The sequence below is a fragment of the Miniopterus schreibersii genome (assembly GCF_964146895.1).
Source record: "Miniopterus schreibersii genome assembly, chromosome: 4".
NCBI classification, from domain to species: Eukaryota; Metazoa; Chordata; class Mammalia; order Chiroptera; family Miniopteridae; genus Miniopterus; species Miniopterus schreibersii.
Genome location: NC_138105.1, coordinates 94961401 through 94987111, shown reverse-complemented (window position 1 = coordinate 94987111; position 25711 = coordinate 94961401). Strand labels below are relative to the sequence as shown.

Below are 25711 nucleotides of genomic sequence, written 5' to 3'. Positions count from 1 at the left end.
GATGTTTCTCCTTCTCTCTTTTTCTCTCCCTTCCTCTAAGAAAAAAAAAAAAATCAATACAATTGTATCTATGTATGTTAACACTATGAAAACAAAACCCTTTTATTATATGCTAGGAGGAGCTTAAGCCTTAGGTCTGCTCCCTCTTTGTTATCAGGGACATTAGCAGAGGATGACTCAAGACAAAATAGGAAAGGGGTATAATCTCTGACACAGAAAGACTGAAAGGGAGTTGAAAGAAAATAAACCATCTGCTTCTAAGATACAGTATTCTATCTGTGCACACCTAAAATTATCCTTCAGCCTGGCCGGGTGTGGCTCAGCGGTTGAGCGTCGACCTGGGATCCAGGCGATCGGGGTTCGATTCCCGGTCGGGGCACATGCCTGGGTTGCGGGCTGCAGCCAATCAATGACTCTCTCATCATTGATGTTTCTAGCTCTCTCTCTCCCTCTCCTTTCCTCTCGCTGAAATCAATAAAGATATATTTTAAAAAATAAATAAATAAATAAATAAATAAATAAATAAATAAATAAATAAAATTATCCTTCATGCCAAGGAAGATAATTTTGCATATGGTGGTACATATCCACACTTGAGAAACACAAGTTAAAAGAAAGAAATCAAAAGTGGGATTCCTGGCTTCCCATCTCCGCGACAAAATTTGCGGTATGATCTTGGGCAGGACATCATGTCCACTCTTTGGACCGGTGTCCTCGGCTGTCAAATGAGGAGGTTAGATTAGGTGATCTCTCCAAGGATTCACTGAACTATGTGTCTGCATTCTGTGAAACCTTTAAATATGTTCTAGAATATCTCATTGTCACCTAAAGTATGTGATTGTTAGTTGTATTTACCCTGTTATCTGAAAGTCTTACCAGAAGAAAATAGCAAAGATTTTAAAAGATCAGCTACTTTGGGGCAAAAGAACTTTTTGAAACTGTTGTGTTGGAAAAAAAAAAAAAATCAATAAAATCGACTGTACTCCAGGCAAAACAGCAGCTGACTGTCCAGGAAACATGCCCACGCATCCCTCGGCTCTGAGAGCCAGTGGGCAAAGCAGGGCCTCCAAACAGGCCTTATAAACCACCTGGCCACTGGCCAGGGTCAAGTGCAGTTTATGCAGGTGAGTGACAGAGGGTGCTGATTCAAACTACCAGTCTCATCTCCCCCTCCTATGAGAGGAACAGACAGACTGAGGGAAAACACAGCACCCAGATCAGTAGTTAAAAACAGCTAAGTAGCTGTAAGCTTGCTCATTTGCAAGATCTGGTGCAGTTAAGCAAATTTCTCCATATGCAAAAGAATGACAGCAAACTACACGGTTTCTATAAAAATTATAAAAAGTAGCTATTATTGTAATTATGGTAGTATATACGTATATCCTCTTACACAGGCTTTTTTCCCTATCTTAATATCCTAAGAGTCAATTTAGGCAACTTTTTATTTTTAATGCTCTGCATTGGCTCCAACTCTGAACTGATAATAATGAAAATGAATATAATAATTAAGAATAAATAATTTATGAAAATAATAATTATACTTATATTCATTTTAAGCTCCCTCTTATGGAGCATTTTTTACCATCCAGGGGCTATGCTAAGTGTGGTTTCATTTCATATTCTCAACAACATGATTATTATCCTCATTTTACAGATAAAGAAGCTGGGGAGCAATGAAGCGACATGACTTTGCTAAAGTCACCAATGGACAGAACTCAGAGACTGTAAAACAAAATGAATAAACCCATAGTGGGTCTCCGGAACTCAGCAAGTCTTTGCTAAAAGATCATCCAAGAAACCCTCTTTATACACTTGAGGCCAAAGTCAAGATTATGAGGAAAAGAAACTCAAAGGTTACCAAAACCTAGTTCAATATATTGAGAAAAAAATGAATATTCACACTTCTGAAACTCTCTTACGTTTCTTGTGTTTTTTTTAAAGATAGTATTTTGATGTTATAAACAAGAAGAAGGACCTAAAAGTTCCCAGTCTTCTCAAGTCCTAAGGCACTTTGCTCATATTTCTATGTAGAATACTCAGCCTGCATTTTAATAAAGAGTGCTTCGTTTTGCAAATGAAGGCAAGCTCCTTCAGGACTTCATCGTGTTTTTGCCAACTTTTTATTTTCTGAATGGCCACTCAATGCTTTGTGTATAGCAAGGAATCAATAGACATTTATGGAATTGAAAAACCTGTTTTAAATATTCTCTCTTCATTACAAAGGTGGCTCCACCTATCCTGTATGGAATTTGAGACATCAGAGAGGCAGTTAAAGATACAGGTCTTGAGGTGAAAGCAAAGACATACCAGAGCTTAAGTCCAGGGACTGTGAGCTTCGTGATGGCACTTAGCCACCAGAGGGGATGTACACCCGTACGCAAGAGCAGGCAGAGCAAGGCTGGAAGAGGGCTGACAACGGGAGCCCTGAATGGCTGCTGAGTGAACTGGATTTGCTCCTAGGCAGATTCCTCCTGTCTCTGTATCCCTCACTTCTGGCCTTCAGGCATAGAGAGAAGCACAGGAAGCTACAGCCACCCAGCAGTGCGCTCTGAGGGTGCCCCACTCCCCAGGACCAACTAGGAAAGAGACACTGGGGAGGGCTTCCCAGTGTATCCCTGAGGTTGGCAAGTGAGGAAAAAGGAGCGTCTGGGCAGACCTAGGCCTGGGGAGCAAAAAGCTGCCAGAAGGCAGGCCACAGGGAGGAGCAGAATGTCAGAGCTGCTCCTCTGTGGACAGAGAGCAGGAAAGCCATCTCTCCACTCCACCCACAAGCCCCAGGGCTGTGTCTTGATGTATGTGGCCAGAGAGCCCATGATGAACTAGGAAGTGGGAACAACATATCTTGTGCTCTGAGAATTATCTCTCCTTTTCCTTCGAAGCACAGTACAAGATACTCTGCTGTTCACTGATAGCAGGTCCCACCATCTATCAAGATTTGCAACTCACCGCAGGCCCCTGAAACACCACAAATATTCCTGGGAGGCAATGGGGACTTGTGTGATTTCTTAGCACAGGCCTCAGGCAAACAGTGGAGCATTGTAGTGACCCTCTTGCTACCTGGACTGTAATTGATTTTAAAACCTGCCGCTGCCACCAGGGGAGCCCAGAATCCCCATAAACCAAACCAAACCAAGCATCTTGCTACACACATAGGTCCTGGCAAATCTGGGACGTTGGCAGGGCTGAGCCTGGTGAAAAGCAATTTTTTGAGGCTCACAGAAATATGTGTATGAAGAGAAAAATCCACCTGCAAGTGTGGGCCCTACTGTCCTGACCACTGCCCTCTTTTCAGGTCCCCCGTGCCAGGAAACACAGGCCCTGTCCGTGCAAATGTCTCAATGACACAGCATGGATTAGGCTGTGGTCTATGTGGACAATACACTGCCCAGGATACAGCTGAACACAATGCGTCTGTCCTCCGTGTCTTCGTGTCCAGCTGACACTAGTGCTCTCCAAGCCCCAGGATGACAAAACACTTTTCAAGCAGTTTTAATTGTACGTGAAGTTGCTGCCTCCTTTTCTGTGATGTTCTTGCGGTACAGACTCAGTGACTATCAAAAGTGGACAGGACTTCAGATCTCCAACTCTCTGATGATGCACATGGAGAATGGAGCCCAGAGAGGTTAAGTGCTTCGTCCAAGGTCACGTAGCTGGTTAGCAGCTTTCCTGGATGAGAGTTTAACTCTCCTAACTCTTAGCATGGTGCTTTCTCCAATACACTGTTGATCTCCCTTCAATGAAGGTAAGTATTCCTCGTCCTTAAACACTTATTGAGCACTATTCAGTGCCCAGAATACCGAGAAAATGCTCTTTGCCTGAAATAAAGAAGGTGGGTTGTGCAAATATAGTGAAAATGTGAGGGTAGCATCAGAGGAGCAGCCCCCTCCCCGATCCAGGCTACCTAGATTCTCACTGCATTTGTCTGACTTATGATAAACCAAATGTAAACCAAGGAACCCACTGCATGGCCAGAAGCTGTCAGCATAAGAGGCCCAGAGGTACTACACTGGGTGCCAACTTTTAACTCATCATGGAAGGAGGAGTTGACAACTTTCCCAGCTTCCTAAGTCTCAACTCTAGCTTCTGCAAAACGGAGTTAATAGTGGCACCTATAAGACAGGGCTGACGTGAGGCTCCACGAGAGAGTGAGCGGTAGTCCTCGGCGCGTGGAGGTCCACACACCTGCTGTAGCCCCTAATCCAAGCATCTCATTTGAGAGACAAAAAAAGAAGAAGAAGAAATGAGACTCAGAGATCCATTCACTTCCCAGTTGGAATTAAAAGAAAACTGCAGGGCTTAGAATCTCCATCTCTCGAGGTCCAGTTACACATTCTGCTCCACTACCAGCCAATGACAAATATTAATAACAGTTATTGATGATGATGATAATCATTGATGAGCCATTTCTGGGTACCAGACCCCACTATGCCTCATGTAGGCATTGTCCCATTTACTGCTCGCAGTAAACCAAGGAGGTGAGTATCCCACAGTGCTCCATTTGAAAAGTCAGGAATCGGATGCTCCTGGGGTGAAGTGTCCTGGTTAAGGCCACAGAATCGGGACCAGAGCCAAGTCCTGGTTCTCAGCAACTGCCCTGGGCTGGGCCTACTTCAGAAATGGGGTATCTCTCCTCTGGTAATTTTACCCTCTTCAGCTCAAGCCACAGTTAAGGCCTCGTTTGCCTTTGGGTAATTGGCTTCCCCCTTGGCTCCGGCGCCTGGTTCCACTTGGGGAGTCGCTCCCGCCTAGAGGATGTCACACTCAGCAAATCTACTCTGGCTGCCCAGAGCTAATAAGGGCTCTCAGTGTGGTTGTGTTTAAGTGCCTGGTAGTGCGGAGAATATCCACACACAGACACACCCCTACCACTGGGGATGAAGGTCCAGTTGTGAAAACACGTTCCCTCTCAAATTAGATTATGCCACCAGCTCCACATGAGAGGACAACAGGGTCTGCTTTATGCTGCATCTATTGCACTAGGAAGAAGCAAAGTACTGTGTGTGGGGGGGGGGGAAGGAGGGAGGGAGAAAGGGGAGGAAGAAGAGAGAGTCAAAACCCTGGGCAAACACTGGGGAAGCAGGGTGAGAGTCCTGCCCAAGAATAAAGAAATCATGAGCAAAGAGAACAATGGGTTGTCTACTAAGCTATGGACTCCAGTAACTTTTTCTATCATAAAATTAAATGAACTCAAATTTCCCTAAAAGGGAAAATAGTGAAATCGGTTATAGCCCATCTATACAACAGAGTCCCACAAAGTCCTTAAAAATAGCCTGGGAAAATGTTCCCAAGAATTCTCAATGCCGATCATGAGCCTGGTGAAACATTATGACAATTACATACAATAACATGGTACAAAAGAGAGGAAGAGTAAATGAAGGTTACCTCTAAATCAGGAGGCCATGGGTGCTCCTCTATATTTCCAAATGCTCTATGAAACTCAAGATGTTTTGATAATACTAATTTCTATAAACAATAAATGTCATTTTTCCAACACTGGACCAGTATTCCCAGGAGTAGGCCTGGTAGAGCCTACGGTGCAGGCTGAGGCCCCCATTAGCAAGGGAGTGTGTCAGGCAAAGGTGAACCCAAGTCCTCCTGAGGTTTAAACAGCAGTGGTCTGCAGCCAGACACGCTCCAGCTGGAACAAGCCACGGTCTCCCTGCAGACTCGTCCAGAGAAGGCCTTTATCAAACTCACTATTCTCTAATGTTCACTCACTTCCCGCCTCCTCCATGAACCTGTCCCCAGCCTTCCAAAAGCATTGTTTTCACTGAATTCTGCTGATAGTCATCCTTAAAGGGCTATTTATAAATAAATCTATATGTTTATTAAATCTTTTAAGCTACAAACTTACACCAGAGGCTATTGCCCTGGGTCCACAGGTAGGTTTTATTCAACCTGCATGTTGTTTTTAAAAAAATCAGATTTCACATAAAAATCCATTTGGGCATTGATTCAGCCATCATATATACCCAGGGCACACTCTGCCCCAGTCCTCACTACTCCCTATCACTCCCTACCCTAAGCTGAGCGGCCACTGATCATTTCTACCCTTGCTTCCTTAGTAGTAGAGAAACACTTGCATACTTGTCTCTGTCAAAGGTGGGGATATGAATCACAGACCAAAGGGCACTGTGTTTTAAGAAAAAATGAGAGGGGTCACTCTTCTTTGTGAAGTGTAAAGTTCTCACGTTAATGGGCAAGTGGAAAATCTGTTGTCAAGAGTTAGCTGAAGATGACATTAGAAATGTGTATTTGATAAGGTCATCTTATTAAAAGGCATAACAACTGCCTTTCAGGCAGTTATTCCTATTACTTTCACGGCCTATGTGGGCTCAAGTGTGAAGACCTTTGGGGTAAATATTTTCTCTCCCAACTGCAAGCTCCCTAAGGGGACAGAAACCCTTCTGTTCCAGATGCCATTCTGCACAGCAATCCAGAAAGTGCACCTTGGAATCAGAGAGACATCAGCTGGATTCTGGGCTCTCACAAGCTACTTGGTATGTGACTGATGGCAAGTTTCCCAACCTCTCTAACCTCCAGTTTCCTCATCTGGAAGGTGGGGATATGAACACCTACACTTTCCAGGGATGTCATGATAATGAAATGAGATAATGTGTGGGAAAGCTGAGCATAGCACCTTCAAAATATAAGGTGCAAAATATAAGTTAAATAAATGGTGGCCATAAAATTATTCATTACTATATTTCCTTCATATTCCCTGTAGGGCAGTGCTGCTACATTTTTATATTTTCAATAAATATTACCTGAATTGAGATGGCTCTGTAGCTGGTTTTCAATTTAACTGTGTCATGGTCTTAAGGAAACTTCCTTCTATTCTAGGAAGGTGTTGGGGGAAGATATCAGCAAAATAAAACGTGAACAGATCCACATAAAAGCCTCAGAACATTCTAAAACCTTCCTTACTACAATTCAAGCCATCCATGCCTATAATTTCACAATGAAAACAACAAAGAAAAAATTGGAGTAAACATACAACCTTTTAGAGGTTTACATAAATTTCCTCATTACATGTGTTTGCACTTGTACAAAGAATCGTTCCCAAACTGGAAAAGAACCCCCTGGAACATGGACTGAAAGGTGGGAGGGCAGCGTGATTTTGCTGTTCTCTAGCTTTAATGAGGTAAGTTATTATTTTTTTAATTCAGAAGATTTGATTTGGATTGGCATTAAAGAAGTGATCCAGGAGCCTCCTCCCCTGCCCAATTAAACTGTACTTCATAATGTCATTAAAAGCTGCTATTCTAAGTATTTTTGGAGGTTCAAAAGGGATTCTTTTCTTTGATTGTATGCCCCTTTTTCCCTTAACTTCAGCCAAAAAAAAGAGGGGGGCACTTTCATAAATCTCTCTTGGATTTGTCTGCAGCTTATTAAATCACTGTCTTCTCTGATTCCGGATCTGAAGGCTTCTCTCTGAGAGTGAATTCTGTGATCAGCCACACTGAAAGGGGATGGATGTGAAGGACAGCCCCTTCTCAGATCTCTGGGGTGCAAAGGGGTGCCCTGGAACTGGATGTGGCTTTATAGCACTGTGGCTGAGAGGACCAAACCCCTATTTGAAGATCCTTGATGCCTCTAAATGCTCTGACGAGAAAGAAAAGTAGGTCCTCAAAACTCAACAGCTCTTTATGGAGGAAATAAATTGACTCCAGCATGTAACCTTTTCCAGGATTCTGAGCCTGGCTCTGTGACTGTGAGGTCACCGTGCTATTCCTCTTAATCTGCATGACCTTCTATAAAATGGCCTCGTCTCCTGTCCCCAGCTCAGGTGAACATTTAGAAGAGTTGAGGGCAGTGCCTGGGAGGAGGGTTCTTAGGCGCTAAATGGCATTAGGAAGCTTCAGCAATATCATTGCGAATCAGAGAATGACTTTTGAAATCAGATTATCATCGTGGATAGGTCTCCAAAAAATCACATGATTTTATGGTTCTTCTGCAGCGGTTCTGTGGCTTGCCCAAGGTCACATGGCTGTGCAGCAGATGAGATCATGGGCAGTAGCATTTAGCACGGTGCCTGGTACACAGTAAGTGCTCAATAAACATCATCTGCTGTCTCCACCGCTGATACCGTCGTTGCTGGTGTTCAGGTCTCCTTGCTCTCAGGTCAGTAATTATCATTAAGTGTCTTGTTTTTGTTTTGGGTGGTGAGTACATGGATGTTTAATTTATTAAAATAACTAATGGAATATGCAAATAAATAAAAGCAGGCACCTGTGTGGACCAATGATGAGGCATATTTATGAGTCAGTTACTGTGACAACTCCAGTTTTGTACAACTGAGGTCCTTGCTTCCCTTTTCCTTGTGTTAAGGGACACTGGCCAATAACAATGATGTATTTTACTGCCACAGTCCACAGGCTCGTTTCTGAGAGCCGATATTAGTAAGACCCTAAGCAGACTAAGCACATAAAGAAATAAAACGTATCCCTTATCCGTAAGAGTTCACTTCATCAGCATGGACAGTCACATAAACAGACAAATGAGGGAATAAAATCTCAGGTATCATGATGTAAGTTTGCCCTGTGTGCTGTGGGAGCCATGTCTCTGCCCACACTGCTTTCCTCCCCACTCCCCCACCCCCAGTCCCTAGGAGCTGTGCTTCCATCTAGAGAGGGGTCAGGCAAGGGGCCACCTGCATCAGAATCTCTGTGGAGGGCTGTCACCATGCACATCCCTGGCCCCTCCCTAGATCTTCAGTGTCAGAATCTTTGGGATAGGGCCCAGGATTCAGCAGAGGTTTGAGAGATCTACACCTTGTTTTATCCCCTTTGTGAATCCAAGATAATATTCTGAACCTACTAAGTAAATTCTTTACTGTCACACCTTCTTGCATTAGTCAGGTACCCTGGCAACTGGTCCATTTTTATAACCCCAGGGAAGAGAGATGAGGAAGGCTTCCTCAGAAAAGAATATCACAGGATGGAAGGGAAGGGCTAGAGGCCTCTTTGTCTGTTACTGAGACCTGAAGCCACAAGACATGTGTGTCCCAACATCTCCTCTTGAGCTAAAGTCCCAAAGAGAGCCATTTAGGTAAGTTATAGAAAAAGCCAAAGGCAGAGTCCTCCTTCCCTTTCCTAATTGGGTCCCTGGGACCCAGTCCCAGAAGCTGTTTTGGAGAGGGGGAGGGGACTGTTTGAATTAGAAAGACTGGTTAAATCTGAAGCCATAAAATATCTTGAATTAAAAATTTCAAGCTGTGACAGTATACAATGATGTGGAGACTCAACAAGATTAGATCAGATTATAGACAAACAAACAAAAACAAGAAGCTGCATCAGCCTGGCGCATTGAGTGGGGTGCAGAAATTTGTCAGCTTGCAGCAGCTGTATCCTCACTACTTTCAGGGCCTGGCCTGCAGTGGGGACTGAGTAAGGGTTAAACAGGACTGAGCTGAAATGCTGAGACATCAGGGAGGACATACTTCAGACTGGACGTCTGGCCGGGGTCTTAAAGGATGAGTAGGGATTAGTAGTTAGTGTGTCTGGGATGGGGAGGCAGTGGAAGGTATTCCAGGCAGGATTTTCAAAGACAGGAATTGTGGAAGGGCATGTATGGTGCCAGGAGATGAGAAGCCAGCCACAGGCTGCAGCATGTCCTGGGAGGAAGAGGCCTTGCTCCCTCACTGCCTTTTCCTTCAGAATAGTCTAGCACTGAGCCTGACCTGGACATCCCAGGTCTCAGGCAGCCTGCTTACAGGGCTGCTCGCTACAGGAAAGGTGTGCTCTGAAAAGCTACAGGGACATAGCAACCACTGGCATCAAGAGTCCTACCTCCTGCCCAGGCTAAGGCCCTGAACTCAGTTGCCCAGGACTTAGAACAGGGTGGGGAGTGAGGAATAGAAGGGAAAAATCCCACAGAAGGAACAGTACGGCACTTTTTCTAATATGGAGAAGGGAGCAGTTCCGACAAGAAAATAGACACTATCTTCTTTTTATTCATTACGAAGACAAAGCATGATGTAGTGGAAAGATGGGTTTCGTTACTCATATGGTTTGTGCTCTGAATCTAGCTTTAACACTTATTACCTGTGAGTGACAGAGAGGATGCTCATCAAATATTCCATATGTGTTCCTGTGCTTCTCAGACTCCCTTGCAGCTAGGTTGGAAACATGTGATGGGTTCTGGCCAGTGGACTGTGGATAGAGTCGGTAGGTGTCTCTCTCAGGCTGAGGTGGTTGAGAGTGATTGTGCTTACTCCCTCCCTCTGTGCCCTGCTACAGGGAGGCCATGGGTACCAGGTGGCATAGCTTCCAGAAGGGACAAATTGTATAAGGCCTTCACTAGACTTTATACAAGAGAAAAATAAACTTATACACTGTTAACTCATTGAGATTTCAGGATCAATTTGTTACCCCAGCATCACACAGCCCAATACACTAGTACTCGAACATATTGTGTAACCTTTGATCTCATTGGGATGACAGTTACTTGACCCTCTAGGCATTGTTTCCCCATCTATAAAATGGGGATAATAGTACCCATGTAACTGAGTTGTTGTAAGAACTTAACACATACGTTTGTCCCATTTAGCACCCATATAGTTGACATTTAATAAATATGTCTCTTCCTTCAAGAAACTGATGTCATTATCATTCTTGTGGTCATTATTATAGCACAATAGATGCCTTTGAAAATGCCGCAACTGTGTCAAGCACCATGCTAGTTCTTTTGCACATACTATCCCATTTTTGTAGCTAAAGAGACCAAGAGCTCAAAGAGGTTACTTGTTTAAAGGAACACAGCTAGTAAGTGACGAAGCCAGGATCATAAACGAGCACAGCCTAAGTCAAAAGTCCATATTCTAACGGTAACATCCCTACTCACATTTTCTAGAGGTGGAATCCTGGAGGCTCAAAGGTGTTACATAAGCTCACCAAGCAAAGTAATGAGTGCTGGAGTCAGCAGACTTTTCTCTAGTCCCAGCCCCATGTTGCAGTGATGTGATGATTAGAAACAGGAAACCCCTGTAGTGCTGGACCTCTCCCCCGCAGCTGCCCAGCCCATTGTGAACTGAGGGCCCAGTGGCTCCAGGTACTGCAGGCAACAGATAAGGTGAGAAAGAAGGAAACTGCATCTTGAAAAAGGGAAAACTATTTACTTTGTGTTCAGAGGACTGCCCGATAAAGTTTCCAAAAGAAAACCCACTGACTAAAAATAAACATTGAAAGAGTTTCCAAATCTCTTCCAGGTTTCTGTCTCTGTCTCTGTCCGTGTGTATGTGTATGCCTCCCTCCCTCCCTCCCCCTCCCCCTCCCCCTCCCCCTCTCCCTCTCCCTCTCTGTTTGTTTTGAAAGTGGAGAAAAGTGAGCAATGTGGATCCTAAAGCAGTTTACACTGAACCAGATGGCATATCTGATTAGCATCAAACTAAAAAGACACATTACTTAGAGATTAGGTTCTCACAGGGACAAATCTGTTCCAAAGGACCAGAAGGCTTGGTTTCCTTGCAGACTCTCCTCAGAGCTTTCCCAGGGCCTATGTATTCCTCCTTCCTCCTGTCCTCACCACCAGGCAAGCCTGAGCTTGGGCTGGAGAAGACAGTGGATGAGTCTGCACAGGTATCCCAGCTCTCCTCTCACTGACCCTGCAGCTATTCACACAGGACCAGCCAGCCACTCCTGCGGGACCTCGGCTGCTGTGCCTCCTGATGCCCTCATACCCCAGACTAACAAGCCCTGTTATGCCACTGGATCTGGACCACAATCACTGAGACCCATGCTGCAGTGATCCCCACTTCACAGAGGAGGAAGTTGAAACTCACAGGGATCAAGTACTGTATTCAAGATCACAGGCCAAAGAAAAGTTGAGGCTGGTTGCCTCCAAAAGAGACAAAGGGGGAAGTGCGCGTGCGTGTGTGCGCACGTGCATGTGCGTGTGTGTGTGCGCATGCATGTGTATTTTAAAAGAGCCCCAAGGAGCACATCGTGATAGAGGATGGCTGTCAGGTGTCCCAAACTCTGTAACTATGTTGAGGCTGCAGCACGGTAAACAACGAAGTGAGAAACCGTAAGCACCTCACCCTGGCCTATACCTCTCCTTCCAGACAGACCTGGCATGGGCCCTCTGTAAAATATCCCAGGGAAGTGAAATAAAAATCGGAGAGAGCCTTCAAAGCCACAGTGGGAAGCACATACAGACCAGGCCCTTTTATTCATTCAATCCTGTTTCTCAGACCCTGAGAGAAACAACGCAGTTCCCAGAGAAACAAAGAAGCTTGGCTTGGGGTTACATGCAACTGTCAAACACAAAGGGACCGCCTTACTGGAAGAAACCTAAAGGTCAGGATGGACGTTGGGAAAATGAAAGGGGTGGCAGACGTAATAACCACGAAGCCAGTAATAACAGTGACTGCTCAAAGTGGGACGTTATGCCTCGATAAGCCCTTTAAATGCACTATCCATCTCATTGGCCCACACAACCATCTTCTGAGACAGACATTGGTATTATTTTTCCCATTTTATAGATGGGCTTACTGAGGATCAGAGAGGTTAAGTAAACTGCCCATAGACCCACAGCTGACAAGGAGCTGAATCAAGAATCCAACTCAGGCCTGGTGAGACCCAAGGATGAATAGCCTTAACCAGTCAACTTCTCCCCTTCTCCACAGGATCCTACTGAAGACAGGCCAGTGCGATAGTCGGCCAACTTTCAGAAGGTGCCCGAGAGCCTTCTGGCCTTTGCTTGATGCCAACGTTCAATGCTGTGAGTATAAGCTTGTGTCACTGACAGTACTTCAGGCAATTGGCACACCAGGCAGTTAAATGAGTGCAGGCTCAAAGCAAATCATGTCCCTGAGGCTCAGGACACTTCTCAGGGAGAGGAGGGATTTCAGCACAGCTCAGACTTGGCCAAGGGATCAAATATGGAAGGGTATGAAGAGAGCGCTCACCCAAGAGCCACAGACACCCAGAAAGCATGCGTGGACTTGGATTATATTTATTAAGAAGGGGGATGAGCTGAAGTTTCCCTCTGGGGTTATTTTGGGAAGAGGGTTCATTTAGCAGATAAATAGTGGGAAAGGTGTCACTAAGCATAGAGCATCCTGCTTTCACGTGTGAGCCAAAGACAGAGACAATGAGTACACATCGCCTCCTCTTTAAAATGGGTCCCCAAAGGGCTTTCTGTTCGCCTAATCCTAGTGTCTGTATGTTTTCAAGGTAATAATTTTGCATTTCTTTTGTAGCTGTGCACAACGCTGGGGACAGCCTTCTGTCTGTTGATTTTAATCAGAGGGTTTTTACTGAATCTGAAACTCAGAAACACAGCAGGATTGGTGAGCAGCAGCTGTCCAGCTGGCCCTGTGACTATGCTAAGCCTCAGGGGCCTCTACCCAGCCCAGGATATGTGGCTCTAGGAAAGGAACTACTCCGACTTCCCCCAGGTGGGAACCGACACCACATGCCCTGCCCAGGACTGTACTCGAGCTCCATCTGGCCTTGATGCTGAGCAGGGCCCCTGACAATGACAGCAGCTCTGAACAATGGAGGACAGCCAAGCAACCCTGCTCTCTGATGCTTGTGTAGCATCACATGTAGCCACAGTCATCCTCGTCACATGCCTGGGAAGGGACTCAATTCATCTCTGCAGTGACACCACTGGAAATCCAGGAAGGGCCTGCCAGGGCAGGAAGGGGCAGGCAAGTCTCAGAGCTTTTGGAGCAAGGGCAGTTCATTCTGATGTGGAGTCAGAACTTGGAAACCACGGATGCTCACTTAAAAAAAGCGAGCAATACAAGGAATGCAACACAATTTACCAGAGTTCATTTCCAATCACCTTGCACAAGCCACCTTGCACAAACCAACCATATATGTATTGCACGAATCGGTTGTCACATGCCCGTCTAAATAGTCAGAAATCCACAGGTGTGACTATAAAGTCACAAGAGCACTTTCTTCCTTGCCCTCCTATCTGCACTCCAGGGATTCCAACAGCAATTCCAGATGCACGTGTTAACCACACACTGGGAAAGAAATATTCACAGCGAAGTGGTTCCTGGGTATTTCTGTGATTACCAGGCAATTTACATAAATATCCCAGCTCCACGCTCTGACAAATTCCAGGTGGGTGGCGACTGAGCCTGTGCTCGCTAAGCCCTCTTCCTCTGCCCAGTGTGCTCATCTTCTCACTCACCAGTGTGGAGAGAGAGGAATTTCACCTTGGAGAGGAGAGGGCTGATCTTAGGCTACAGAGAATTCCACTCACCCCTGAGAGTCACTGCTTCCACCCTCACAAACAGGAGTGATGTCAGGAAGGCCGAGTGTGGCTGGAGAGGAGGTGGACAGTGAACAATGACTTCTAAGTCCTGTCTGGTCATATCCACAGGAGGTGTGGCCAACTAGCTCTCTGACCTCAAAAACAGGGAGGCCCTTGACAGTGGGGTACTGGTCAGGGCTGGTGGTTACCAGTCAGTTTGGGTAAGCAGGAGCTTGACCAGGAAATACCATTAAGTGAGGGGAGGAGAGTACAGGGCAATTGTATAATATGCTCCTATTTGAGTATTAATAATGAAAGACGAGGGGAAAGTGTGTAGTATGCAGCTGACACTTGAATATGAGCATGAAGTGCATAGGTCCACTTAAGCATGATTTTTTTCAATTGACCTGTGCAGGGGCCCAGAGAGCCAGTGAGACCAGTGTCTCCCACCTCCCAACCTGCAGTCAATTGACCCTCAAAGCTCAAACAAAGTGTTGGTAAAGGGTCAACTCCATAGTTGGGAATCTATGTATCCGGAGGCCTGGAGCATCCCTGGAAGCCAACACAAGAGACTGGGACCACTGGTTGCATCTAGGGCAGGGTCCAAGGGGCTATGCAGAGGTCTGGGGGGAACCTCTTGCATGCATTGCCCCCTTACACCCTGGCATTTTGATCCATGTAAATGTATTACCTAGTTTAAAATAATTCACATTAAAAAAAAACTAAAAAAGAAAACTAATTTTGTACTTGATCAGAATCTCTGAGATGGGTCTCAGAAATCCACATTTCAACAAGCTCTCCAGTTCATTCTTATACTCTGGAAATTTTGAGAACTTCTCCATTACAGGTTCTTTCTACCTAAAGGAGCTTCACCCACTTCCTCTCGAGCTCAGGAAAGCAATCATAACCCTAATAGGGAAACACCATATAGTAGAAAAACCGAGGCATCTGGCTCCAAATTACCACCTCATTCAACTTTCTCAGGAGAGACCAACGCTGAAACCTAAGCTTTCCCAAAGTCAGTTTAGACTCTGATGTCTATGTCGTCAGCTAGTTTTCTCATTTATCCAGACTAAGGGACTGGTTAGAGAACAGTTCTAGTAACTGGGCAGGTTGCTCTGACCCACCAAGCATGTCAGGAGCAGGATCACATGAAGAGCACGTGGGGCCCGTTGCCCAGCCCAGCCAGCCCAGACACTTTGCACTCACCTTGCTTTTTAAAGAGGTTGCTCTGGACTATCTCATTCATGGACTGGACTTTCTGCTTCTGGAGTTTCACAGGGGGGATGCAGGTATAGAACTCGTACAGGAGTTGGCTGAGGGCAGGAAACAGGAGACAGAGAGCCAGTGAGACCAGGGTCTCTCACCTCATGGCACCTGTAGCCCATCCCCAGACTGCCAGCTTCCTTGGCCCCCCAACTCCTGGCAGGGCATCAGGTGCTTAGTAAGCCTTCAGTAAATATGTGCACTTGGTCTTGATGTTGACCACTAATAGCATTCAAAGGGACGTGAAACTCTGAAAAACAATACCCATAACCCTGAGACTGACTGTGTATCGGGCACAGGCTTTGCCCTTTATATCCATTATGCCCTTTAAACCTCACAACTCTCTGAGAGAGACCCAACACTTACCCCAACTTTACAAGGGGGATAAATATTTACAAGGCTGAGAAGGTTAACTAAGTTTCCCAAGGCTATACAGCTAAGGGGTTAAAGAAACAGGGGTTTAAAACCAGGTTCTCACTTCACTAACATATCACTTTACTTATTAATGTCTTATGCTCAGTAATGCTTTATGATAAGTCTTAAGATCAAACAAGGTCCTTGATTTTTAAAAATATATAAAAAGTTGTCGGCTATAACCCATTTGGGACAAGAAAAGGAAGATAGCTCCTCCAAATAGATTAAAAATAAAAAAACCACTGAAACAAAACTATAGCCCCTGCTATAGGAGCTTGCTGTGTTCATGCATTCTTTCAAGTACTTAGTAAGCATCCACATAACGTGACCAACCAGCAATGTGCAGAGCAGTGGAGACACAGGGGACAGGCTTGGTCCCAGTGGCATGGGACTTGTATTCTAATGGAGGCCCACATACAACACAGAAGCACATAAATCAATGCAAGATGATATGTGCAATGAAGAAAATAAGTAAGAAGTTGTGCCAGAAAGTAATGGTGCAGGGGCTGGGGAACTATTTATTTACAGAGGTAATTTCTCTGAGAATATAAAAAGGACAACAGTAAAACAAAAGAAAACAAAACAAAAAGCTGGTGAGATGCAAATGAAGTATGAAGTCCAGTGAGTAGACCGTAGCAAGGTGAATTGAGTCTCGGGTTTGATAAATATGCCATAGCTAACGTGAAAAGTGGACATTAAGGGAAGCCGAGAGAAGGGCATGTGGGAACTCTATACTGTCTTTGCAACTCTTTTCAAAATCTAAAAGTATTTCGATATGGAAAGTTTAAAAAATCTTCTCTATGCTATCCTGGAACTTAAGTGGAAATAGGAAGAAAAACAAAAGGGCACATCTGGCTCAGATGGCCCCATTCTAACAGCCCAGTCACATTAAAATAACGTGTCCATCTCATGAGAAGAGTGAGAAAGCAAAAGGGCATTCGGGGCACAGACAGAAACCCCAAACCACCTTCAAGCCCAGGTGAAATGGAGACATTTACACCAAACATCAGTCTTTCAACCTACATGTCCGCGTTCTGCAGCATCTGCATCATCAAAGGAGGATGCTTATTGTAGAGCTGGTTCTCACCAAAGTCTGACACAACAAAACGATCTTGTACAAAGCCCACACTGTAGGAGGCCCCTGCCATGTGTCCTCTCTGTCCCCGAGTGGCATGCCCGTCTAGAATTCCCCACAGGAGCCCTCCTCTCCCTCTGAGCCCAGGAGAGAACAGCATAAGCTCTCACCTGAGTAGCTTCGCATCAAAGACCGTTTCCACATCATGGAGGACAGACGGGATGTATTTCAAAGCCGCCACCTAGGTGGGAAGTGAAATAAACATGAGCGATGCCCACATCTAACAACTCCGAGCTGTGAGGAGGACACTTTGTCACTTGACACAGATCGAGGGAGCATCACGTGATCCTGCATCCTGGGCACTGTATGGAGAGTACAGTGTTGGTATGGACTCTGCATAAAAAGTCAGTCACATCTGCCTCTGTCTTCAAGGAGGCAATAATGGATAGGAAGATCACAGGCTGTGAAGTTATACAGATCTGCAAATCCTGGTTCTATTTAGCAGCCATGTGGCTTTGGACAAAACACTTAACCTCTCTGACATCTCCACTTCCTCAGCCGTAAAACTGAGGTAATAATACCTATTCTGCTGGATTATGAAGATTAAAAATGATGTAAGTGAGACATCCAGCAGAGAGCCAGGCTTACTTTAGGGATTCAACCAACGGTAACTTCGATCATTATTGGAAGACAGTGCACTTGAATTGTTTTGTTGGTGTCAAGGATGGCTTGTGCTGAGTTGTGCATATTTTCTCTCCCTGGCCGATGTGTGAACAATTGTGGGAACCTCTTGATCTACTAGCTGGCTTAGGGAAACTGGATATCATGGTGGGTTGTTCTTTCCTCTGTGCACCTAACTGGTGCACCCAGAGGTAGGAGGCAAACCTACCCTCTTGCAGAGCAGCACCATTTGCTGAGCAGCAGAGGAAGCTGCCATTTCCCTAGAAGGAGTTGTAAGTCACATGGCTGGAAAATAATGTTTAAGAATCCAGTGGAAGTACGCATTTTTAATTTTATTTTTATTTTTCTGTATATTCTAAGTATTCTACAGTCAACAAGTTTCACCCCTTTACAGTGAGACCAAAATAAAAAATAGCGAAAATTCCTTTCTTAAAGAAAATATTATCCTAGCCAGATACAATTGGGCTTCTAAGTTAGCATAGATGATTATGACTAGTCTCTGAGAACTTGCAGTGGGGCAGAAACCATGCTGAACACTGTCGTTAGATTTCCTTGTTAAACATTTGTGAACAATGACATAAGCAGGGCCATGCAAAATAGAGCTGGAGTAGCCATTCTGAGGACCTGCCCAGCACCTCTTACATCTTCAACCACTGGAATGTCTGAACTGGAAAATAACCCTTAGACTGGGCCTAACCAACATCATCTTACCAACGACTGTTTGCAAAGTTAACAGGAAAAGCACAAGGACTGACCACAAGGATTCACAATTGTAGACTCTCTAAAGATTGAATCAGTAACCAACTGTGTATGGCTAAATAGTAACTCGGTTTGTCAACCCCAATAGAAATTCCTTTCTTCTATGCACGTAACCATTTCCCTTCCCTTTTCTCATAAAAACCCTCTGCCTTCTGCGCTCTGTATTTGGGACACTATTTTGGCTTCTGCCTCAATCTGTGTTCCAAGAACTGCAATTTTTTTGATCCCAAATAAATGCTTGTTGCCTCTCATTTTGGCTTCTTATTTTAAGTTAAAACCTTATTTCTGCCCTACAAGGGAAATACTTTTTTCATCGATAAGGAACCTCTAGTACATCAAGATTCAATAATCAGTCCAACGTCACAACGTTAGTGCGTGGGAGAGTCAGGACTCAGATTCAGGCAGGTGGCTTGTAGAACCACTTCTAACCTTGGAGCTACATGCCCACCTCACTCAGATAGCAACCATCTCTCTCTATGCCTACATCCTTTTATTTATTGTTCTTTATGATTTTTAAAAGTCAACAATATTTAATGTAAAAAATGCACATAAGTTAAAGCAATAGGGGAAAAATTGTCCCTGAAGTTCCACAGCCCCATCTCAGCCCCAATCCCTACTCCCCAGAAAAGACCACTGTCAGCACTGTGGTGAATTCCCTTCCACACTGCTTTCTATGCATGGGTGCGTGCTTGTGTGTGTGCGTATGTGCATATGCACATGTATGTGTAATTTTTATAGTTCTGAAACTTGCTTTTTGCCGCTAACCATATACCACTGGCATTTTCGCACATTAACCCATAGAGTGCACCCCCTTCACTTCTAACCACTATCCTGTGATGCGCGTGTGGGGGCACCATCTCTTTTGAAGCCCTCCTCTGCTGAGAGGCTCCCTGCTACCTTTAGGTTTTATTATGAAATCTGTGGTAAGAAAATATTTGACATATGCATTTGTATATGTGTAAGACTGTCTGCAGGATGGATGGACTGCTCCAAGAAGAATTAGTGTTTAGAAATGTATATACATAGATAGGGGATAGTGTCATATTACTTTGGCGAGAACTGGTGGCCAATTTCCTTTAACTCCTTTCCCTATAACCTTGCTAACCCTAGTATACGAATCTTTTTAATTCTGTCAATCTGATATGTAATTTGCAACTCTGTGGTTTCTAGTGCAGGTAGGCACCGTTTCTATAGTTATTGAGTATCTCCATTCACTGAATTGCTTGTCCATACTCTTTCCCCATTTTTGGGGGTGATATCTTACTGGTCTGTGGAATTCTCTGCGTATCATTAATATTAACCCTTTTTGCAGTGAGACACACTGCCAAACGTTTCTCTTGATTGTCATGTAGTTTGAGTGTTGCTGTCTTTCAGCTTTGTTTATCGTATCTTTCACACAGGAGGACTTTAATTGTATCTGGTCAGATTTGTCAGGCTTCTTTACAGTTATTGGATTTTCTGTCTAGAGATTTATTCTTTTTTCTTTCATATCAAGATGACAAGAGATAACAAGATTCAGAAGCCGATGTTTCTAAAACCACATTCTACTGGGACCCCTTTTTCCCACAGGATGGTGTTAGGTATTCTGTGGGGGAAAAGGAATTTGCATTCTAATAATTTGGGGAAAGTTTGGTTTAAGCAAAGATAAGTCAGTGAGTTCATTTTTATTGCAGAGCTTTTCAGAATTCAATATGCCAGGACGCATCGTGATATCCCCCAGACAGCTATAGTACACCTAGTTGGTCAGGCCTTCTTTGCCAGGAAACACAAAGCAGGTAGAGCTAACCACAGGTGCCCACAGGGCTGGGCAGGAACAGAAGAAGGGGAATGAGATGCGCAGAGGCCAGTAGGAAGAGACACACCGTGTGGAACACATGCTCTGTCCACAGGATGAGTCCCTCTTGTTCACTGTGCTAACATCGTGCCAGCCAGATCAGACATGCCTGCAGGCTGCACTTCTCCACGGGCTGCCAGTTCACTCAGTTCCCAGAGACACTGGAGGCTGAGGCACATGCTATGACAAAGGCTGGTCCGAGCACCTCTACCTTTACTAATACTCAGGTCAGTGACCATGGAGTTCTGGGCCCACAGGGACATAGGCTGGAACCCCAGTCCCCCAGCCGCACCAGCATGTGCTGGGCCCAGTTCTCCTCCTGGGGCCTCAGCATCTCCATGTGGGATACAGAGGAATGACGTGGAACAAAGCTCATCTTGCAGCTACTGCAATGCCCAGCAGTGCATTCCCCAAAAGTGAGTGTGCTGGATCTCTCCTTATGTCACCACTCAAGCACCTGTCCTCAGTCCCCAGGACCTGGACAACTATAATATGTACTCATCATATTCAAGACCCAAGTGAGAGAACTAAAGCAGGAGGAAACCCTCAGCAGGTTGGGGCAAGCTGATGACTTTCAAGGGCCACGCATCATTTTGGGCTTGGGGATGAGGCTGTGGGGGGCACGCACTAGGAGTCTGAGTTGGCCTCACCATTCAATGCTCCAGGTCTTAGGAGGAGTGGGCCAGGCTGGGAAAAGGACTGCTTCAGGGGAAACCCCCCTCCCAGCTTCCCAGTTCTGGGCTGGCAGTAAAGCAAAACAGACTGAAAGCTGTCACCCGAGACTCAGAGGGTATTATCAGCTCAGCTGGAGAGTATTAAACTTCCATCTCATCCAGACAGCCTCACAGAGAAGTAGAAGACTGTAGTTTTCTTTTCCAACAGGGATGGCCCATCTCTGACACACGAAGTTCCCCCAGTCTGTTGTCACGGCCACACTATCACGGCACGGCACTGGCCGCAGGGCTCCTGTCCGCATTCTCCCCTTCACACGGCCCTGACACACCCGAGCGGAGTAAGAGCAGGTAGGCTGCCAGAAGGCAGAGCAGCTCAGCCATTGGACCCACTGGAGACACCCACTGTTTGCATGTTTCTAAGGCCTGAGAACTAGAAACAGCTCCTTTCTAGACCTGTTGGCCTCCTGGGCACCATGTTGCTTTACTGTTGCTATGATTTTTATTCTCATTAATCCTACTACTCTACATAAAACAACATTGTCATGTTGTTGCTTTCACTCCATAGTATACATTCCTATATTATATGTAATATTTAAGGAAACCACAGACAGATGTTTCTGTTTCTGTATGAATATATCTGTGTGTATATATAATAGGAAAATACATACATATATAATAGGATTATTAACCATAGGGTTTCAAAATAGCAGGTATTATTAGAAACATCATGTGCATCAAATACTTTACATGCATGATCTTGTTTCATTCTCACATCTACATTGCACGTAGACACTGTCCTCTCATTTTACCAGTGAGGAAACCATGGCATGGAAGCTAAATGCTTTGCCAGAAGCCATATAGCTAGTAAGCAGCACAGCAAGGATATGTGCCTGACTCTGCTACTGCATGTCCTGGGTTAGAGAAAACCTCCGTCGTGCTAGGTGGGGGAATTTCAATATCAGAGAGAGAGGAGCCTGGTTTGGAGGAGGCAGATAAAGTGACTCCCTCTCTTTATGACGATAGTTTCTGAAAGGTGGCAGTTTTCCTGACATCCCTTCAGTTAAGGATCCTCCTCACGCCTCACCCCGTACATGGAACTGCAAGAATAGCCGCCAGGAAAACATTAGCCAGGTCATTAATCGGTTTATCACATGACGCCAAGTGGATTTCCTAGGTTATTCACCAGTTCTGGACCCCTCTGCCTGAGGCCAGGGAGAGAAAGCCCTCAAGAAGAGAGGTGGGTGCAAACCAAGCAACCGTGGTTTTAGTGGCCCCGAGCAAAGTCAAAGGAGGACACGGAAGATGACTGCTGTCCAGATGGCCTTCACCAGAGCTGATCAACCTGGGCTGCTAGCAAACAAATGTTTAAAAATAACAACATAAAAACAAACCACTGGCACTCTCTCAAACTCGAAGGGGACTTGTCATCTGAGTGTTTCCAGGCTCTCTCTCTTGTGAAAACAGGGAGTACTCAGCCTCGGTGCCAGCAGACACAGGCTGCCAGCCAGAGAGAGCACGTTGTGCCATGATGCAAGATGACACAGGGAGCTAGACATCTTCCTCATCCAAGAGCTCAGACGACAGTCCCATCCCACCAATTGCCAATTCTTTCATTTTAGCCAAGTGATGGGCGGTCAAGGTCCATGGAAACGGGACAAACGGCGTCACAGAAATCCACCACAGCGTGTTGAGAGGAAGGCATGCAACTCTCTTGGGGTATTCAGCCTCGTCGCTCATCTTCCATGCGTCCCCGTGCCCCAGAGGCTTGGCAGGAGGCAGTAGTGGCTAAAGAGGCGGGCTGTCTGAGTTCAAGTCCAGCTGGATCACTTGTATCTACGCGTCCTTGGGGAAATTAACACTATGTGCTCTAGTTTCTTTGTCAGGGGAATGCAGGGAATAAAGGTACCTGCTTTGAAGAGTTGATGTGAAGATGAACTGAAAAAATGTGAGCAGTCTGTGTAACCACAGCAGCCTCACTGGAACAAAAGCTCATCATTTTCAAATACTAACCCTAAGTGTGGGCTATGTGGGTGAGAAGGGGACAAGATTAAAGAATCACTTAAAGATCTGAGGTGCCACTCCAGGGTGTGCTGTGAAGTATTACATCTTACCTCTCCTGGCTCTGAGGATTCAGTGTACAGTCCACGGGCCACTTCTCGAGAATGGACCCCTTTCCTCGCTTAGCCTGTACACTGAACATTTTACACCAATGGACAATGAGGGGAGAGGAGAAAGTGGCACCCTTCATTAGCTCGCCTTCACAACTATGGAGCAAACACCTGCCCATCTTGACTGTTGCAGAGCGTGCATCCACCTGGCATTTTGCCAGGAGACTTCGGTCTGTCAGGAAACACTCTTTTGTCTTGCTGTGATTAGGAACTCAGACTCTGGACTCTCATGGTCTGGATTCGAATCGAAGACCCGCCCCTTCCTAGCTGTGGTTAAGTTGCTCAACCTCTCCGAGCCTCCATGCCCTCTTCTGTAAGGTAAGATAGGAGAGTACTTGCCTAGTAAGGTGGTTGCTACAAAAATCGAATGAGCTAACAATATACATAAAGTTTCAAGCTCGATGTGTGGCACATAATAAATGCTAAAACATAAAATGGTGGGATCTGGTATTCATTCAGCCAAAATATATCTGAGTAACTACTATGTGATTCAAATATTGAAGATATAAAAGAGAAAGCCTCCTGCCCACCTGGACATTCTAGTGGCCTCATTAGCATGAGTGGTCATCATAGTGACCAAGGGAGCATGTGATACAACGTGAGCTGTTCATTTATTTCACTCGTTCCACCAAATTGGAGCATGATAATGAATCACAGACCTATGGGAGAAAGGGTCAAATGGGTCTGCACAATGTCTCCAAATGCCCTCTACTCCCACTTGAGCTATACTCAATTCACAAGTGTCTGGTGTTGACTGTCTCACCTGCCATCAGCTTTACCAACAATGCTTACAGCCTGGCGCACACACGGGGACTGCTAGCATATGGCCCATTATTGAAAACACATGGAGCCCCCTGGCTTAACTCATTTCTTTCGACTTAGAGAAGGATATTAACTTTGGAGTTAAGAGACCTAGGTGGATTGAAATCCTAGCTCCACCACTATAAATAGGTCTAATTTGGGATTAATTATTTAACTTTATGAGCCTCCTGTGGAAACTGAAGACTGATTCTTAGCAGATCCTCTGTTAGGATTAAAAGCACTGTGTGTGAAAGTCCGGCTTCATGTTGGGCCCATGATAGGTACTCAGTCAACAGAAGATGTTTTTCACACTGTTTCTGCCCTCTTTGAATGGCTGGTTTCAAATTCTTCATCGTTTTGGGTTAGCTGCTGCTGTGACAATGCTGAACAATGAGGAAAAGTACAGAAAGCCATTCACAAAAGTTAGATGAGCCTTAGAAACGAGAAGTAACTGGTTTAGGTCCTGCAACTCACAGTGGACAAAGCTGAGATTGAACCAGATCAGCTCCACTCTGAACTGAGGCATGAATTAACATTTCCACCATAAGCCACTCACCAGCTGGAAGTGTAAGATCTGAGCCATGAATGTCAATCACTGGCATTTTTACTCTAAGCTCTCTCTCAAAACGTACAACAGACATTACTAATAGATCACAGCACCCTTTCCTATTCTACCCCACACAGGCCCAGAATCAAGACTCCAGTGGCCTGGTAGCACTTCACTAGGTAAAACTTTGTCTTCCTCTACATATACAGTCAGTTTCTGTGGGGTTAGTCTCCCTGAACTTGGAACCTATGATTCTTAATCTAACTGAATCTTTTTTTTTTTTTTAATATATCTTTATTGATTTCAGAGAGAGGAAAGGAGAGGGGGAGAGAGAGACAGAAACATTAATGATGAGAGAGTCATTGATCGGCTGCCTCCTGCATGCCCCCCGACTGGTGATCGAGCCCACAACCTGGGCATGTGCCCTGACCTGGAATCGAACCCCGATCGCCTGGATCCTAGGTCGATGCTCAACCGCTGAGCCACGCCCAGCCGAGCTAACTGAATCTTGAATGTCCTAACACTGCTTGGCTTCATGGGACAGGGTTAGGAACACGAAATCCCCTTCCAAATTCCACTCTAGGAAAACGCCTGCCAAGCTTCTGTTTTATGGTAAGGTTAAGGTGGGAAAGAGATAAATGACTAAAACGTATTGAAATGGAATTATGTAACAGGGTCTATACATCATGATTTAAACACATCACTTTAATCCTCTAAGTGAGACATTAGGCTTCCCATTTTATGGAAGGATAAGTGGAGGCCCAGGAAATGAAAATGATTTGCCCAGCGATATGCTCCCAAGTATGGATGCCCAGCTTCCCACCCAAGTCTCTCTGGCTCAAAATCCTAAGCTCCTTCTCCTGTAGCCAATGTCAATGTCTGAGAAGATTCCTTGTGTGGGGTTTGCTAACATCACATGGTGACCTATCTCCCCTCATCAGCTCATTCCTCATACCCCAAAACAGCACTAAATTATCTTCAAATGGCACTGCTCTCCATGTTTGAATATGACTTTAAGTTCCTCTTTGATAACTTTTTGACAACCATACAGATAGGTAGAAAGCATCATAGGTTTTATGCAAATCCCTGAAGCTACATTTGGCCTTTAGAGCAAGTTAAAAAAGAGATGGTGCCCCTTTCCACGGCTCTGGGTGGAGAAATTCATGTGGAGAAACCAGCACAAACTTGGCCAAATCCCAGGGAGAATGATGCATTCCTACATAGCTACCCAGACAATGAGAACCTGGGTAAAGAGGCTCATGCCAAAACCATAACGAT

General features: G+C 45.1%; 1 protein-coding gene across 1 annotated transcript in view; it reads right to left on the bottom strand.

Annotated features, from left to right (window-relative positions):
* DOCK2 (dedicator of cytokinesis 2) overlaps positions 1-25711 on the bottom strand; it is a 345160-nt gene that overhangs the window by 236819 nt on the left and 82630 nt on the right. Inside the window, exons 24-25 of the mRNA XM_081135683.1 lie at positions 17140-17210; positions 15424-15530 (exon numbers count right to left, since the gene is read on the bottom strand). Coding sequence (XP_080991809.1) covers positions 15424-15530; positions 17140-17210 — 178 coding nt within the window. The remainder of the gene's footprint in view (positions 1-15423; positions 15531-17139; positions 17211-25711) is intronic.